General features: G+C 38.9%; 1 protein-coding gene across 1 annotated transcript in view; it reads right to left on the bottom strand.

The window, feature by feature from the left end:
- The window catches only part of LOC132398041 (teneurin-1-like), a 742,532-nt gene that overhangs the window by 228,488 nt on the left and 494,791 nt on the right, over positions 1-19,253 (bottom strand). The window contains exon 10 of the mRNA XM_059976960.1: positions 9,653-9,853. Within this exon, the coding sequence (XP_059832943.1) occupies positions 9,653-9,853 (201 nt within the window). The remainder of the gene's footprint in view (positions 1-9,652; positions 9,854-19,253) is intronic.

The following is a 19,253-nucleotide window of genomic DNA, read 5'->3' on the forward strand; positions in this document are numbered from 1 at the left end:
ATGGATTAGAAACTGCTTTGTTACCATTTGATAGTATTAAATGAACACTGTTGGGTCATTCTAATGCTAGTCATAAAAATACTATCAATGTAAAACACACAGATATCATTGCTATGTTTACCTATGTGTTCAGCTTGAAACTGACAAAGCTAAGTTTCAGCAAAGTATCCTTTGTGGATGCCATGCACACTCTTGCAGATGATGCATCTTATCTAATAGATACAACCTTCTTTTGAAATAACTTCAGTTTTTCAATTTTAGAGTTGTATAGCATGGAAAGAAACCTTTCTGCCCAAACTTTATGACAACCAACTCACCTATCTACACTAATCCCAGCTGCCTGCATTTATCCCACATCCCTCTAAACCTTTCCTATCCTGGTTCCTATCCAAACGTCTTTTAAACTCTCTAATTACACTGTACTTTCTTCTACCAACTCTTCTGGCAGGTTGCTCCATTTATCTACAATCCTGTGTTGAAAAACCTGACCCTTAGAACCCCTTCAAATTTCTCCCCTCCCAACTTAAGATCTAGATTCCCTTAGCCTGAGAAAAAGACTATCTTTCCAAAATATGCCCCTCATCATTATATAAACTTCTGCAAGGTCACCCCTCGGCATCTTTCACTCTAAGGAAAATTATCCCAGCCTATAACTCAAGCTCTCCAGTTCTGGCAACAATTTTGTCAATCTTTTCTGCATCCTCTCTAGTTAAAGCACATGCTTCCTACAATATGGCAACACAAAATGTACAAAATACTCCAACAGCAGTTTAATCATTGTTTGTAAACCATAACAATGTCCCAGCTCCTTTAGTTAATGGCTTTATCTGATGAAGGCAATCATACCTCACACATTCAACACCATTTTGTCTACCTATATCACCATTTTCAGGGAACTATGTACTTGGACTCCAGGGACTTCTTGTCCATTTATACTCTTCAGAGACCTGGAAATGTGGGTTAAGAATTGAGAGATTGGAAGGTTGGAGAATAAGGGAGCAGCAAAATTGGGGCATTGAGGAGTTAGGGATTAGGAGACTGAAGGATTTGGGTTTCAGGGATGAGAGGGAACAGGAAAGACAGCCGTGTACTTAGCTGATTTATTGTTTCTGAACACTTGAAAAATATTAGCAGCCTCATTTGTCCTTTCTTCCCTATTCTTTCTCATTCTCTTATCTTTGAGACCAGACATTCCAACCTTTTTTTTTTGCCATGGATCAATACCATGGACCCCAGGTTGGGATCCCCTGTTCAAGACACATAGCTTCCACAAGGCCTTGAAATTCCCAGCCGGTCATAATCAGCCTATTTTCAAATACTTTAAGGAAGCTGATGAGATGGATTGACAATGAAATTAATAAGATAGGGTGAATTAAATATTAGTTTAAGATTTCCTATGACAGATAGAGTAAGGCAGCACACCTTTGTAAAACCAAACATCTCTGGAACTTAAATTTTAAACTGAATTACTCAGTCTAAACATGCTGGCATGCATACTGCTTATTTAGACCCAATTATTGACAAATTAAAAGCAATTTAGATTGATTTTACATTCAAGCTTTACTATCAGGAGGGACTTTAAAAGCTATTAGACCGGATAGATTTAAATCCAGGTTCCATTATTGTCAGGCCAATGTCTAACCTTGTCTGGCATTGAAGCACTATATTAAATGACAAAAATACCTCAAGTGCTTTTGCTTATTATTCCTTTCACATGTAATAAAACTATTCATACAATTAGCAAAATAGGCAGAAAATTATAATACCAAGAACAATTCTTTGCAGCTGCTTGAATTTTAGAAGAGAAACTGGTCAGGTTTCATTTACACATTTATATTACCAGTAAAACTGTTAATTACCATATGATAATTTTATCCTTTGGTTTAATGCACTGAGAAAGCATAAAATGCAGATAGCCATTTCATTGTCACTTTTCATTTAATTCTGAAATACAGCTACCTTCAATATTTGCAAATCAAGGGAGAGTTGTGGTTTGGTATAAAACAGTTTTTGTACATTATAATATTTCAGAGGTCAGATGTAATAGAAGACAACCTTGTCTGAGATCTCATCTTACACTGCATGAGAAATCTCTCTTAGCTTCTTCCCTTATAGGGAATATTGCAATTTTTCCATTTCTTCCAATGCATCCTCATGACCCAACACAGTAGTATCAAATTGACTTTAATTTCAAGACAGAAAATAATTCAGAAAGCCTCAGTAAATAGAAGGAATAGCAATAGATATGTCTACCTTTTTTGTTAAACAAAAAACAGAATTAAATACATATGTTCTCAAAAGAATTGCAACATCAAATCTTGAGGGAATTATATTTGTTAAAACAGATGAAAGAAAATGACTTAATTTTTTTTATTCTGATTACTATGGGGGGTGGGGCATTTGGCAAGGCCAGAATCTATTGTTCATTCTTCATTGCCATGGAAACTTGCATAGTCCCCTTTTGAAATGTAATGGTCCTTCTTTGGAAGACTCTTCCATATTGTTTTTGGGCATGGAGTTAAGTGGCAAATTTGCAGAAACAATAATATCTGCTTATTTTCAAGTCAGGTTCATGTGTGACATGAAGGTAAACATAGCTAGACAGGTTTTTTTTTAAATTTCAAAGGTGCAGACTTAGACCAAAAATAAAAATCCCAGAATGAGTTGCATTCAGACGACTCCAAAATAAACAATGCTGTGCATAGGAAAATCAGATCCCAGTGTAAAGCAATTCTGGAAGCCATTTAGAAATCTGTCTGTTCATTTTTGGACGGGAATTTTGTTTTCACGTCCATTTTTTTTTCTGGACCCAAATGGCATGAAGCAACAAGCACACTTTGCCTCTGTAGACTTTTCAACTTTACTGAGTTATAGAGGAATACAGCACAGAAACAGGCCCTTTGACCCATCTAATCCAAAACAAAACCATTTGAACTGCCTTCTCCTATTTACCTGCACTGGGACCATAGCCCTCCATATTCCACTATCTATGCTCGTAACCAAACTTCTCTTAAACATTGAAGTCAAACTCACATGCACCACTTGTGCTGGCAGCTCTTTCCACACGTTCTTGCAGACCTTTGAGTGAAGAAGTTTCTCATGTTCCCCTTAAACTTTTCACCATTCACCCTTAACCATGACCTCTGATTGTTGTCCAATCCAACCTCAGTGGAAGAAACCTGCTTGCATTTATCCTCTTTATACTCTTCATAATTTTGTACACCTCTATCAATTTCCTCTGAACCTACATTCTAATGTACTCAATCTTTCCTAATAACTCAGGTCATTCAGACCCGGCAACATCCTTCTAAATTAGGTCTCACTATTTCATGCAACTTCAATAGAACATCCAATCTTCTGTACTCAATACATTGACTTATGAAGGCCAATGTGCCAAAAGTTTTCTTTACAATCCTATTAACCTGTGATACCATTTTAAACTAATTATAGACCTGCATTCCCAGATCCCTTTGTTCTATCACAGTTCTTGGTGCCCCACTGTTCACTGTGTAAGACTTCTCTGGTTGGTCCCACCAAAGTACAAAACCTTGTACTTGTCTCCATTAAATTCTATCTGCAGTTTTTCAGCCCATTTTTCCAGCTGATGTAGGTCCCTCTGCAATCCATGATAGTCTTCTTCACTGTCCACTATACCTCGAGTCTTGGTGTCATCCACAAATTTTCTGATCCAGTTAACCAAATTATCATCCAGATCATTGATATAGATGGCAACAACAAAGGAGCCAGTACTGATCCCTGTAGCACAACACTAGTAACAGGCCTCCAGTCAGAGAGGCAACCCTCTACTACCACTCTATGGCTTCTCCCACAAAGCCAATGTCTAATCCAATTTACTACCTCATCCTGAATGCCAAGCAACTGAACCTTCTTAACCAACATCCCATGTGGGGCCTTGTCAAATGCCTTACTAATGTCCATGTAGAAAACATCCAATGCCTTTCCTTCATCCACTTTTTCTGGTAACTTCCTCGAAAACCTCCTTAAGATTGGTTAGATATGACCAACCACGTACAATGCTATGCTGACTATCCTTAATTAGTCCATGTCTATCCAAATACTTATATATCCAATCGCTTAGAATACCTTCCAATAACTTCCCATCAACTGATGTCAGATTCACCGGCCTATAATTTCCTGGTTTCTGCTTAGATCCTTTTTTGAACAGCGGAACAACCTTGTCTATCCTCCAATCCTCTGGTACGTCTTGTGTCGCTAAGGATATTTTAAACATCTCTGCTAGGACCTTGGCAACTTCTGCATTTGCCTTCCATAGGGTCCGAGAGAACACCTTGTCAGGTGTTGGGGATTTATCTACTTACAAGAACCAAAAACAGCTTAATCACTTCTCGCCAGCATTTCTCATTTTCATTCTCCTTCATCACCACGTCCACTCTCACAAATGTGGTTTGATCCTGCGGATCAGGATCAGAGATGCTCTCAGCTTCTCAGTTTCAAGATCATTCCAGGCTACTGCTGCTGCTGGTTACTTCATTTCATCTTGTATCTTACTACTTGTTGCTGCATAAGAAATGAAGCTTCATTTATGATTCACTTCAATGCCACATTACAAAGGGAAACCCATGGCTCTTTTCTCTGAGCCTAAGATAGGATGTTCTTACTTCATGCACCTTCTATAAATGGTGTTAGTCATAATGCTAGTTTATTAGTCGAATTATCATTGACATTTAAAACAAAAAACATTACTACAAGTGCTATAGTACTGGAAGTTCATTAATTTATTAAGTCTCCTTGTTCGAAGCATGTTGATTCTGTTAGGGTTATTGTATTACACCATGCTTGATTCATCCTACTTGGGGTCATATTTCCAAATATTTACCACTGACTGTGGTTTGGTGCTACTGGTTGTAATCCAACACATGGTGATTACAGTCATTCTGCGCTGTCCACATTTATGAGAAGCATGGTGTTAAATAAAGGAATGAGAAACCAAAACCCTAATCAAGGTAATTATTGCAGTTAGGTGTCAGCTGAATAAATCTGGCTGGTTTTGACCTATGTTTGAAAGATGCTAAGAATAAAAGTTCACTTATTCCAGCAGTTGTTTTAAGAAAAAAACAGTTTATGTACAGATAATAATCCTTCACATAACATTTCAATGCAGACCAAACAGATTAACATTTGCTCTGATAAAATACAGGAATTTAAACTGTGTTTTTTGATCCTTGCACATAATAATTCCTGAGGTGTAAATTTTCCAAGGGGTTCAATACTTTTATTACTGATCACTGATAAAATTCTTGGAGCATTTTAAGCAATCTAAGGCACTGGCAACATTTGAAAATACTATATTTAATTGAGAGTTAGATATACTATATTTAGCATTAGTGATATTTCAGCATTGAGTTTACAGATGAGCCATTTTGCATTTTATATTTGAAAGATTTCAGTAAATGTCCAGCATAACTAATCACTTATATATGCCCACCAAAGGAACACTAGTCCTGATGAAGGGTCTTGGCACAAGATGTTGACTGTTTACTGTTTTCCATAGATGCTGCCTGGCCTGCTAAGTTCCTCTAGTATTTTGTGTGAATGACTTTGATTTTCAGCATCGGCAGATTTTCTCTTGTGAGAGGAACACTAATACTAATATTCTTTTCTTCTCTTTCTCATACAGCATGATATTAATTTGCTTCATTCACCAACTCCAAAATTGCATGTCTCAGCCTTGCAACCTATGTGCTCAAAGATTCTTCCCTCTCTTGATTCTGCATCCTGTATCCAGCTAGTTTAGTTTTGGATTATACAGTCACTGAAAACAATCACTTTCCATCTCTACTATTTTAGTACCATGAAATCATCCCCTAACCTCCACCATTTTCACAAAAGCTTCCTCAGTAGCTGTAAAGCTTCCAATTAATTTCAACTGCTATTGGGTTGTGGGCTTTTGATCAATGGAGAAACTAGCATAAGTGTGCCCAAATTTGTTTTGAAAAGCCAAACTTCGAAGTCCAGACTTGTACACAGCCTAACCTATGAATCCATAACCTAGAAATGAAAGAGAGCTTTGGACCCTGTCCTTGCAGAGAGATCCTTTCACACACTGATAAATTATCAAGTGTGTAATCAGCAGCTTCAAGCTTTTTCAATATAACTGTCAGATTCAATCTATTTTCCTCAGTTCCCTCTTCCTTGACAAATCCCTGTGCTTTTCAGGTTACTATTTTTAAACCAAGGTTACAGTGTAACTTCAAGTATCTTTAATCATGAAATAGAGTTGATAAATGAGCAGAGTTGATGCCACTGCAAAGAAAACATCATAGAATAATCTACCAATGAGCAAAAGTGACATCTGTTGTTGGTGTCTTATCATGTGCTTAGCTTCATGCGTAAATTCATCATTTCTATTTAATCTGTAAGTCGGCATATGAGAAAACTACAAAATGAATATTAAAAAATAGTAAGCTACAAGGCTGCATTCGTTCCCTTCCTTTAAATGCATTCTTACTGTCCATTTTTTTAAGTTTATTTCTGTCTGGAAAGAGGTCTTGAACCTACTGTTACTTGTTTTGTTGATCTCCATGACAACTTGGGTTATCTTGAATGGAAAATTTCCATTTAATCCCTCTCTTTACTCTTCATCTCTTAACTTTTAATGATCACCAGATTTTGCATATTACACACCTAATAGATGCCACATAGAATTGTGAAACTAGCTGACTTTTGTATAGTTGATAAAAGCACAAAGAGAAATTTTACAATAACCTAAGATATGGTTGATTGAACAGTGAGTAAATTCTATCACTTTAAGATAATTATGGTAAGGGGAGGGGCTAATGATATTTCATATAGAAAAATAATAAATTAAAAGAATTTTGGAAATGCAGAGCAAGACAATGCGTTAATATTAATATTCAGAGAACCACTCTTCATCAGAATGAACTTAATCAATCACATTGTCATTTTACAGAGTAGACTGTGGGCAGGGTCTGACTGAAGTATGGAGTTAAATGTTCACCAAGCCGAAATATTTTTCAGAGAGGCTTTAAGTAGGAAGCTGTTTAACTCCTATTTAGTAGAGTGCACATTCATCAATAAATGTGCACTTCAATTCCACATGGAGTCCACATCCTCATACACAAAAGAAGTAAAATAATCAAAAGGTTGGGCATGGTGGGATTATTGTTCAGAGCTGCATGTATTTTGTGAAAGGAGTACCGCAGAAAAGGTGGATGAGCTTAGATCATGGATCAGAATGAGGAATTATGGCATTGTAGATATTAATGAGACAGTTGCAGGAAGGGCAGGTCTGGCAGCTCACTGTTCTGTTGTTTTAGATGACATAGAGCAGGAAGGATGGTAGTACTAGTGAGGGAAAACATCAGATTGGGCAAACTGGAGAACTCGTCTATTAAGGCTTTATAGGTAGAACTGAGGAATAAGAAATGGGATTATATTATAGACCATTCAACGGTCCACAAGATTTAGAGGAGCAAATTTATCTGAATGCCTGTAGTATTTGAAACAAGGTAGTGTATTTGTGGCACAAATCAGTATAAAGGGATATGATTAGTGGCCATTACAGAAATGTGGCTGCAGGGTGGAGAGGATTAGGAATTAAATATCCAGGGATATCAGGTAATATGCAAGGATAGACAGGAAGGTAAGGGAGGTGGGGTATCACCTCCCTTACCTTCCTGACTATCCTTACGTATTACCTAATTAATGCTCTTAATTAGGGATGAGATCAGGGCGATAATGAGAAATGATATAAGATCTAAGGAGAAGAATGTTGAATCCACCTCTGTAGAGATCAGGAATAGTAAGGGGGAAAAAAATCACTGGTGGGTGTTGTCTATAGACCACTCAATAGTAACATTACGGTGGCACAGGCAATAAATCGAGAAATATCTGAGGCATGCAAGAATGGAATAGCAGTTATTGTGGGGGACTTTAACTTGCACCGATTCGGGGAATAAAGTTGGTCAAGGCAGTCTTGAGGAGGACTTCATAGAATGCATACATGATAGCTTTCTTGAACAGCATGTTACTGAACCTACAAGGGAATGTGCTATCTTGGTTCTGGTCCTTTGCAATGATACAGGTAAAATTAACAATCTTGTAGTTAGGGATCCTCTTGGAAGGAGTAATCACAGTATGATTGAGTTTCATTGGTGAGGTGCCAGGGAATTGGAGGATAGCTAATATTGTTCTGTTGTTTAAGAAAGGCTCTAAGAATAAATCAGGAAGTCAGGTGAGCCTGATATCAGCAGTGGAAGAGTTATAGGAAGGGACTAGATATATAAGTAGTTGGATAGACAGAGACTGATTAGGGATAGTTAACATGGCTTTGTCCATGTATGTTGTGTCTAACAAAATTATAGAGTTGTTAGAGGAAGTTACTAGGAAAGTTGATGAAAGCAAGGCAATAGATGGTGTCTAACTTCAGCAAAGCCTTTGACAAGGTCCAACATGGAAAGTTGGTCAAGAAGTTTCAGTAACTTGGCATTCAAGATGAGGTAGTAAATTCAGGTTAGACATTGGCTTCGCAGAATAAGTCAGAGAGTAGGAGTAGATAGTTACCTCTCTGACAGGAGTTTTGTGATCAGAGATCAGTGTTGGGTCCTTTCCTTTACTGTTTTTCATCTATATCAATTACCTGGATGTGGTAAACTGGATCAGCAAATTTTTGGATCTCACCAAGATTGGAGGTGTTGAGGACAATGAGGAAGACTATCAAAACTTGCAATGGGATTTAGACCAGCTGGAGAAATGGGCTGAGAAATGGCAGATGGAATTTAATGTGGACAAGTGTGAGGTGTTGCATTTTGGGACCAGGGTGCATTTTACACAGTGAGCAGTAGCACACTGAGGTGTGCAGAACAGAGCGATGTGGGAATACAGATCCATAATTCCTTGAAAGTTGCATCACAGATAGATAAGGTTGTAAAGATTTTTTTTGGCACATAGGTCTTGATAAATCAACCTATTGAGTACAGAAATTGGTATGTTATGCTGGAATTGTAGAAGACATTAGTGAGGCTTAATTTGGATAATTCTGTGCAGTTTTGCGAACTACCTACAGGAAAAATGTAAATAACTTTAAAGGAGCTCAGAGAAAATCTACAAGCATGTTGGTAGGACTTGTGGACCTGAGTTATAGTGAACAATTCAATATGTTAGGTCTTTATTCCTTAGAACATAGAAGATTGAGGGGAGATTTGACAGAGGTATACAAAATGATGAGGGTTACAGAGCGGGTAAAAGCAAGCAGGCTTTTTACACTGAGGTTGGATGAGTCTACAATTAGAGGTCAAGGGTTAAGGGTGAATGGTGAAGTGTTTAACGGGAAAATGAAAGGGAACTTCTTCACTCAGGAAGATGATGAGAGAATGGAATAATCTGCCAGTGCAAGTGATGGGTGTGGATTTGATTTCAACATTTAAGAGAAATTTGGATAGGTACTTAGAAGGGAGAGGTATGGAGGGCTATGCTCCAGGTCCATGTTGATGGGACTCAGCAAATTAAATGAAGGGCCTGTTTCTATGCTGTAGTGTTCAATGACTTTATGAATCTAAGTAGCTAAATTTAGGGCCATTGTGTTACCAATACGTATTGAGAAAGTTAAGGCTCCATATGGAATTCATGAACAAAAGGTGCATGGATTTACCTGTTGAGCAGTCGGATCCAGTCCAGTTGAGGTCACAGTTGCAGGTATTTGTTTCTGGCAAGAAGGTCCCATGACCTGAACATTGCTCATGACAAATGGGTGCTGGAGTTTCACACTTGAGTCCTCCCCAGCCAGCAGCACAGTGGCATTTACTCTGCACACACACACCATGTCCTGAACATGTCGGATCCAAACAGTCTTCTAGAGAGTAAAATGATAGAACAACAGGTTGAGACAAAATAATCAACGAGTACTTGCTATATAAACACTCCTGTAATATGTAGAAAGTGATGCAGAATCAGAACAAAATCATTAATTATAGTATTGATACCACTTTAAAGAATCTGCAGATGCTTTCAAAGACAATTATGCAGATCGTTTTAAAGAGCAACAAAAGAATAGAGGAAGAAAGACTTGAGGGGAGAATGAGAAACCCGGGAGACTAAGAGTTTGAAGGCTGTGCTGCCAAGAATGGAGGAAAAGGTCTGAGATTGTGTAGCACACAATTCTTCTTGGGGTATGGGGTGGGACAAAGTTGTCAAGTGATTTCTAAAGAAAGGTGGTAAGCTAATATAAGTGAACAGGGACCATAAGTGAGTGTAATTGGTGCACTATAAAGTGAAGGCAGAAAAGATTGAGTTAAACTGAAGTTCATGGTGAAGGAAGGAAGTCAGATATGACCATGTTAAACCTCTAGAAGTAGGGACAAGAGATGGGCTAAGGCAAAAACAGAACCATCAGATGTTGCATAGAATGACAGAAAGGGCATGAAGGTAGCGAAGTAGTTGGCATGATCATGTTACAGCTTGGGGCATTCCAGAGTTCAGAGATCAATTCTGGTGCTGTTCTGGAAGGAGTGCCTGTATGTTCTTCTTGTGGAATGCATGGGTTTTCCCTGGGTGATCAGCTTTCCACCCACAGTCTAAAACATACCAGGTAGGTTAATTGGTCATTGCAACTTGTCCTTTGATTAGATTAGAGTTGATTGGAGCTGTGGTGTTGCTGGAGCAGTGTGGCCTAAAAGGGCAGAAGGACCTATTCCATGCTGTATCATGAAATAAGCAAATAGGCAGTTGTTTGATCCCAACTAGTGTGGGATTAAATAGGGCTGTGTTCCTTTAACCTGAAATGATGATGCAGGAGGGGATGGAATCAGTGACAAATTTTTGGCAAGGTTTAAGCCATCAAAACCATTCAATGCTTAACAGATGAAAATCATGCCTCATCAAGAATTGACGTTGAAAAATGACATTCACTCGGGAGATGCAGTGGAGAGATAGAGCCGGAAAACCAAAAATTGCCAAAAAAACAATCCATCCATCAATAAAAAAAGTCAAATTCATAAACCAAAAATATCCCCTTTTGCCTTTTTTTAAACAACTGCACATGGAATAAGTTGTGCTAAATTAATGATCAGAATAATGATAGCAATATACATTTTCAGGTCAGCCTTTCTAATTTGGGGACAAGCAAATTGCAATTATTTCCAAGGTGGAAGTCATAGTTGAAGTTTCAATTCTATTCATTTATAGAAATCGATATTCTTAAGCATTCATCAGGATAATATATTTGCATGGTATTTAGACACCCAGGTTCAATTTTGAGCTCTGACGCTGTCTGTTTGGAGTTGGTCTGTTGTTTGCGCATCTGCATGGATTTCCTTCGGGTGCTCCAGCTACTTCCCAAGAAAATGGAAATTGGCCACTCTAAATTGTACCTGGTGTGTAGGTGAGTGATATAATTGATGGGAATAGGGGAGAATAAAGAAGATCGACGTAAGTGGCTGTTTTGTGGTCAGCACAGATACAATTGGCTATATGAGTCCTTATTAGCTGGTTTCATATTCAGGTTCCAGCATCTGAAATATTTTGTTTTGGAGCATATTAACAGAATTATCAATCATATGACTAAAGTGATTAGGGTAATCCATTTTGATCCATTTATTAATTTGTGCACATGTGAGTCCTCTAGAAAATTGAAAATGATTTGAAAAACATTCTCAAAGGACTACAGATGGAATAATTGGCAGAAATACAAGTGGAAGTCCGTTAGATCTCTGTGTTTTTTGGTGCATGGCTGTTTTTTGTTACAATTCTATTTTCAGAAAAATATTTTTAAACTGACATAAAAGATCAAAGTGAGACTTGATTTGAGGGTTTCTCAGAGTACAAGTTACTTTGTGTTACTTAACACTAAATTAACCATAACTTTGTGTTGTGAACTCACTGAATACTGTGGCTTTCAAAGAGAAAAGAGTTCCTCTCTAGCAGTCAGGTCTAAGTTAGCCTCCTCTTTGTGAAAGGGTAATGTCAAACACCCTTGAACAATCCAATGCGATGCTGTGACTGAAAAATATCTTTGATAGTTCTTTAGTATGTGACTCCATTCCAGTTTTGCTGAAGAGCATTTAAATTATTGATAAAACAATAGGGAAAAAGAAATCTAAACATCTTCAGTTAAATTGCAAGGGAGCTGCTCAGGGCTACTTCTTAATGCCTCAGCAAATCCTTTGTGGAAATAGGCCTATGAGCAAAATACTGCTGTTAAATATCCTGTTGCGACTGGGAAGAAGAACAGTCCATTATACTGGAGAATGGAAACCTTATGCAACCAAAATCAATTAGGTTATGATTCACTAACAATTACCAGAAAACTTTTGACTTCCCTTGAGGGAGTCTGTGAGATATTTATTTTTCTTGTGTGTCATTTACAAAGTGACAAAATGACTGTAATGTTAAAACTGAAATTTAAAGTTTATGTTTATTAAAACCTCTCTGTAACTATTTTTCTGTTGCTGAATTTTTAGCTTGTTCTAAAAGCCTCAGCAAATTAAGGTCTGGTGCAATGAGATCTTCATTTAAAATCATATAAGCAGAACATTTAATCTAGTCAATAAAGAGGCTGACAAATAATTCCTGCAATTCTCAGAAGCTGGGGAAGGGGAGAGTGAGAATAGAAGCAGAGACTGGGAGGAGATAAGGGAAGTGACAAAGGGCTGAAAAAGATATAGTCTAACAGGAGAGAAAGGTGGAGTATTGAAGAAATGGAGGAAGGTGGGGAGGGTGACCTGTAGGGAGCAGTGGGGAAAGAGAACCAGTGAGAGGTGTGTATGAGTGTCAAGAGGAGGAGAAAGAGGCATGTAGATGAGGACCAGATAAATCAAGAGGAATGGGGGAAACGGACAGAGGGGGAGCTGTTGAACAATATTCCACTTTTGGGAACAGTCCGTAAGAAACACACTGGCTAATTTCTGGAGTGAGAAGACAGTCCAATCACAGAAGATGAACAAAGGTATAACTGTACTCCTAAACTTTAGAAGAATGAGGGCAGTCTGATTAAAATGTGGAAGATCCAAAAGGGGCAGGACAGGATACCTGTTGAAATATTTCCACCTGTGGGAGTCTTGAATGGTGGGACAGTTACAAGGTAAGGGGACAATCACTGAGATACATGGTAATTCCTTCTTGCTGAGAGTGAGTGAATCTTTGGAATTTTGTTTGTGGAGGCTGCATTATTGGAGGTATTTGAAAAGAGATATTGAGAGGGGTATTGAAAACTATGTGAAAACGGTGCAGAAGGGAGTTAAGGTCTGGGGCAGATCAGCCATGATCGTATTGAAAGGCATGGTGGGCTTGAGAGTCCAAGTGAACTCCTCCTGCTTGTTTTTTTTGTGTCCTTTTATTCTGATGGAGACAAATCTAATACCACTGATCCTATTACCATCTAAGCTAAGTCTTCAGAAATCTGGAGAAGAACATAAAACCTACTTGTCCTCCAGAAAGTGCTACTTACATTGGATAAACTCAATGAGCTGTCAGAGAGCTGAGCTACAGATTAAAAAAATAATAGGTGAAGGTGCAGGTATAACACATTTGGTGCAGAGTAACCATAATTGCATAGCAATGTTCTGTATATTTCTACAGTCTGGGAGAGGTGGAGTTTCTACTCAATATCACTTTAGTAGGATGAAGCATAAATGGCACTGTTAGCGGAGTAAGAAAATTAACATAGGCAGTCTCTGAAGGTAATGTGTATGACTTCAGTGAAAGGAAGCATGGACAAAGTGTGAAGCAGATGTCTGATCTTGGCAGAATCTCTGTGGAGTTGCTGAGGTTTACTATACTCCCAACTTTCTTACTTAATTGCTACAGTAAGCATTCACATGAGCATTACATATTAATTAAAAGGATTAAAAGTAGAATTAAGGCAGAAAAATCACATAGAACAATATCAGAGTCATCTTCTGTTGTAGATAATACAATGATATTTGGAGGTACAGGGACTGCAGATGCTGGAATTGTGAGTAAAGAGCAAACTATTGGTGGATCTCAGTAGGTCAAACGGCAAAGAGCTGGTTGCCATTTTGGATTGAGGCCCTGCATCAAGGAAAATAGCTAGTATGAAGGGGTGAGAGGGATGGTAAAGAGAATGGAAGGTGATAAGTGGAAATAGACAGAAAGAGATGATGGACAAATGGAACTAGCTAAGGAAGGGAATAAGAAAAGTTTGCCAAGGGAGATGAAAATCAAGTGGATAGCTGTGTGGGTGATGAGCAGATAGAAACAGAAACTTAATTAATGGGGGGTTAGGGGTAGCGGACAGGTGTGGTGGTGGAATTGAAACTGGGTAAATAGAAACTCAGCAACTTTTCTTCTGTAGCATTCATGTGTAAGGTTTTATTTCCAGCATTCAGTCGATTTTGGCTGAAGGTTAAACATTGACTGTAGAACAAGATGAGATGCACAGGAGGCTTAATCAACAAACTGATGATATAGATTGTAAGAAGGGGGTAATGAAGAACAAAGTGGATCAATTACAGATCATACTGTGAGATTAGCATCTTACTAAAATCCTTCCAACTAGAAAATGAACAAGTAACCACTGTGCGGATTTTTTCATTTGCATAGGAATATATCTCTAGGAGAAGTAAGCATGCTTCTATGGTTCAAGATTTAAATATTACTGACTTCTGTGGTGGTAGTTAGTATGTTATTCCTGTGCCACTCAATTAGCCTCTCCCCCATGGGAGGAGTTCACATACTGTTGAAACATGGTTATCAATAAAGTTCAGTTGAATATCCTGCATGCTGGCATCCTGGTGTGCTCTGCACTATCCCTCAATATCAAACAAAACATCGTGTCAGAAGTAGTTGATCATCAATGGATTGGTGCTAAGAACCCCATCAAGCAAGAATTTACAGCAAGACTGTTTTCATTCGTATATATTTATGAAAAATATCCAGAGACTTATCAACCTAAACATCCTATGCTAGTTGTACTGCATGAACTCAGAACTAGCCAGGGTTGCTAGGCAATGTCTTGATGCTACAGCCAAAGGTGGATAAACTGTAATAATCTGTGTGCCACAAGCCTGAGGAAGTGCACAGAGACACTGACACAGCAGAGAAGGCACAGAAGTCAGTCAAGTTCTCATGTAGTTGAAATAAATAAAATAGTAAATAGACAAAAAAAAACAGAAAAATGGAGCAAATACCTTCAATACCTACACCTACTTAGCTAATAAAGCACACTCTCCTCCCCTCAGACTTTTGATTTCTCTAAATCAGGGGACTTTGAGAGATGGTTCAGGTGCTTTGAGAGATTTAGTTTTGTAAGCAACCTCACTCAAGCTTCAGAAGAGATTCAAGTAGGCACACTGATATACTGCATACGCGACTAAGCAGACAACATCACAGGTGGATTAGGACTGACAGATGCTTAGAGAAAGGAATACAAAGCAGGATTCAAAGAGTATTTCACAGGGAAGTGAAATACGGTATATTAGAGGGAAAAGTTCAACTCCAGAAAACAGGAGCCAGATGAAAGTGTAAATGGCTTCATCATTGCATTGTATCACCATGTCAGATTACCGTGTATATAGAAATCTGAGAGATAAACTCATTAGAGACAGGATTATTGTCAGGTTACTAGACACTAAATTGTCAGCAAGACTTCTGTTGCAGTCAAATCTCACACTAGAGAAAGCTATTACTATGATCAGGCAGAGTGAGAATGTTCACCAGCAACAGGCAGAACTCAGGCACAAAAATGACCCTGAGCTAAAGGGTACAGACAAGGTGCAATCAAAAAGACTACAGAAGGAGGTGACAATAAAGTTCAGCTCAAACAAAACAGACAAGTGAAACAAAAAGCAGGTAAAATGTCCAACTGTAGGAGATGTGGCAAGTCTCCATTCCACATCAAAGGGCTCTGTCCAGAAATCCCACCAATGCAATAGAGTTGGTAATTAAAAAAGCCAGAGTCAGTCACACAGTTCTTCAGGAGGTCAAAGAAGACCATGATTCAGACGAAGAGAGAGCTTTCCTTGGGGCTTTAGATTCAAATAGACAAGGCTGGTTCAGTTGCAAAATGACATTTAAAATGGACACTGAGCACATGTCACAGTCATTCCTGAATGTCTGTTCACAAAACTGATGAAGAAAACAGGCATTACATTAAACCCAACAAAGAAAGTGCTTATGGGGCTATAGAAACATAAGCTCGGTGTGAAACGAATATTAACTACTAACATCCATAAAACTGAGAAACAGTTAAAAGAGGATGTCTATGTTGTTTAGAATCTCTTCTTACCACTACTGGAATGGTATATCATCAAGAAGCTGATTCTCATTACAGATTGGATTTGCTGAACAATGTTCAATGGCAGGAGAAGTACCCAGATTTGTTCACTGGCCTGGGGTACTGAAAGAAGATAATTTTATCCAACTGAGGCCAGGAATGACACCCTACTCTCTGCCCATAGTGAGGTGTATACCAGTCCAATTGATGAACAAAGTCAAAGCTGAACTTAAGTGAACAGAGGTGCTTGACATCATAACTAGAGTGAATGGACCTACTGACTGGAGTGTAAGCATTGTTCCTGTTTCTAAACCAGATGGCACAGTGAGGGTCTGTGTTGATCTAACAAAGTTGAATAATTCAGTGAGGTGTGAGAAGATTATTCTGCCCTCTGTTGAGCACACATTGGGTATGCAGGGTGAAACAAAGTTCTTCACCAAATTAGATGCAAATTGAAGGTTCTGGCAGATCCGTTTAGCTCCTGAGTCACAGAAGCTCACAGCCTTTATCACACCATATGGACGCTATGCCTTCAAGAGACTCCCTTTTGGCATCTCATCAGCCCCTGAACTCTTTCAGATGAGTATGAAGCAAATTTTGGAGGGACTGGAAGACTGCCACATGGATGGTATACTCATCTTCAGAGGCTCAAGTGAGAAACATGATAAAAGAGTGGCAGTCATCTTGGAGAAAATGAAACAGGCAGGGATCACCCTGAACAAAAAGAAATGTGAATTTGAAAATTTGGAGGGGAAGTCCTTTGGCCACCAGCTGTTCTCAGAGGGAGCTCAACCATATTCAAAAAAACTGGCAGCATTTAGGAAGATGGAACAAGCTACAAATGTATCGGAGATCCACAGTTCCACTGGCATGGCAAAGCGGCTGGGGAAGTTCATTCCAGGTCTGGCAGATAAAACAAAGCCACTGCATGATGTCCCCTCTCAGAGAAACGTTTGGACCTGAGATGCACCACAGGAAAAGTCATTCTCATCACTTAAAGCAAAGGTTATCTTTCCACCAACATTGGCTTTCTGTGATCTAAACAAAGCAACCAAAGTCTCGGTAGATATCTCTTCCTTCGACCTATGGGAAGTGCTCATTTGATACTGCAATGGTGTATGAAAACCAGTGCATATGCTTCAAGAGCACTGCCCCTTACTGAACCGCATCACGCCTAAATCGAAAATGAGCCGTTGGCTCTCTTATGGCCTTGTGAACACTTCAGCTGCAACTTGATGGGCACTAAATTCCTACTTGAAACACACCACAAACCACTTGACAGCCTGCTCAGCTCAAAACACTTCGACAACTTACCTCCACATCTGCAAAAATTCAAAATGAGGGTTATACAATACTGTTCTGACATTGGCAAATGTTTTATTAAACCAGACACCTAGTTGAGGATGCCATGTAAAAGTGAGTGGACAGAAGCTCACCCCACCCTCCTGAAAGATATCCACATCTACTTAGCTCAGGTACGTGAACGCTTTCCTGTATCATAGAGCAAACTGGATGAAATCCACGCTGAGTTGAAAAAGGACCAAGCCTGCAGCAAGGTTATGCAACACTGTGAGCATGGTTGGTCAGGTGTTCCAAAAAGCATTCATTTCGAGAGGACTATCATATAAACACAAAAATGTAATGTTGAGGCTTTATAAAGCATTTGTGAGGACCCACTCGGAGTATTGTGAGCAATTTTAGGCCTCTTATCTAAGAAAGGATAGGCTGACATTGGAAAAGGTTGAAAGAAGGTCTAGAAAAATGATTCCAGGATGGAAAGGCTTGTCGTATGAAGAGTGTTTGATGGCTCTGGGCCTGTACTCATTGGAATTCAGAAGAATGAGGAGGTGACCTCATTGAAACCTATTGAATTGTAAAAGGCCTTGATAGAGTGGATGTGGAGAGGATGTTTCCTATGGTGGGGGAGTTTGACCAGAGGACACAGCCTCAGAATAGAGGATTGTCCTTTTAGAACAGAGATGAGGAATTTCTTTAGTCAGAGAGTGATTAATCTGCAGAATGTATTGCTACAGGCAGCTGTAGAGGCCAAGTCATTGACAGTATTTAAGTGATTGATAGATTCTTGATTAGTCATGGCATGAATGGATATGGGGAGGAGGCAGGAGATTGGGGCTGAGAGGGAAAATGGATCAGCAATGATGAACTGGTGGAGCAGACTCGATGGGCCAAATGGCCTAAATCTGCCCCTATACCTTATGGTCTTTCTTGATGGTTTGCTGCTAAAGAGCTCAAGACTTGTCATTCCTATTTCCATGCATGTCAAAATTATTAGTCATCTCCACCAAGGACATGAAGGCGATACATGTGGTGGCCTGGTCTGAGCACACAGCAGGAAGATTATGTAAAGCAATGTGAAACATGAAGAAAGCTGCACAAAAATCACATTGAATCTTTTATTCCCACAGAATTCTAAGATCTTCTATAGCAATTTGCAGGCACCTACATTTTCGAACTGAAGAGAGACAAATATCTTCTCACTGTGGCTTACTATTCATGCAATGTTGTGGTGTCCAAGCTGTCCTCTACATTCTTAGCAGCAGTTTTGGAAGAATTGGATCAGCCCACGATTGAATGGCAGAGCAGACTCAATGGGCCAAGTAGCCTACTTCTGCTCCTATATCTTATGGTCCTATGGTGTTAACTTGCCCACCACTGAATAAGACTCACTGGTCTATAAATGCCTGGGTTTTCTGTACTCTCTTTCTTGAACAAAGGAACAATATTTGCAACCCTCCAATCCTCTGGTACTTCTCATCCTTATAGATGATTCAAAGATCATTGCCAGAGGCTCAGTAATCTCCTTTCTTGCTTCCCACAGTAGCCTGGGGTATATCTCATCTGAACCTGTCCAACTTATCTAACTTAATGCTTTTTAAAAGCTCCAGCACTTTAGAAGTACAATTTTTTTTCAAAAAGGGGTGATGGGGTAGTTAATAGATAATTACTATGCGACTTAGTTAGCCACGCCCACATAGGAAGAGTTCAGATACTGTACAAGTAT

Source organism: Hypanus sabinus, chromosome 8 (assembly GCF_030144855.1).
Source record: "Hypanus sabinus isolate sHypSab1 chromosome 8, sHypSab1.hap1, whole genome shotgun sequence".
NCBI classification, from domain to species: Eukaryota; Metazoa; Chordata; class Chondrichthyes; order Myliobatiformes; family Dasyatidae; genus Hypanus; species Hypanus sabinus.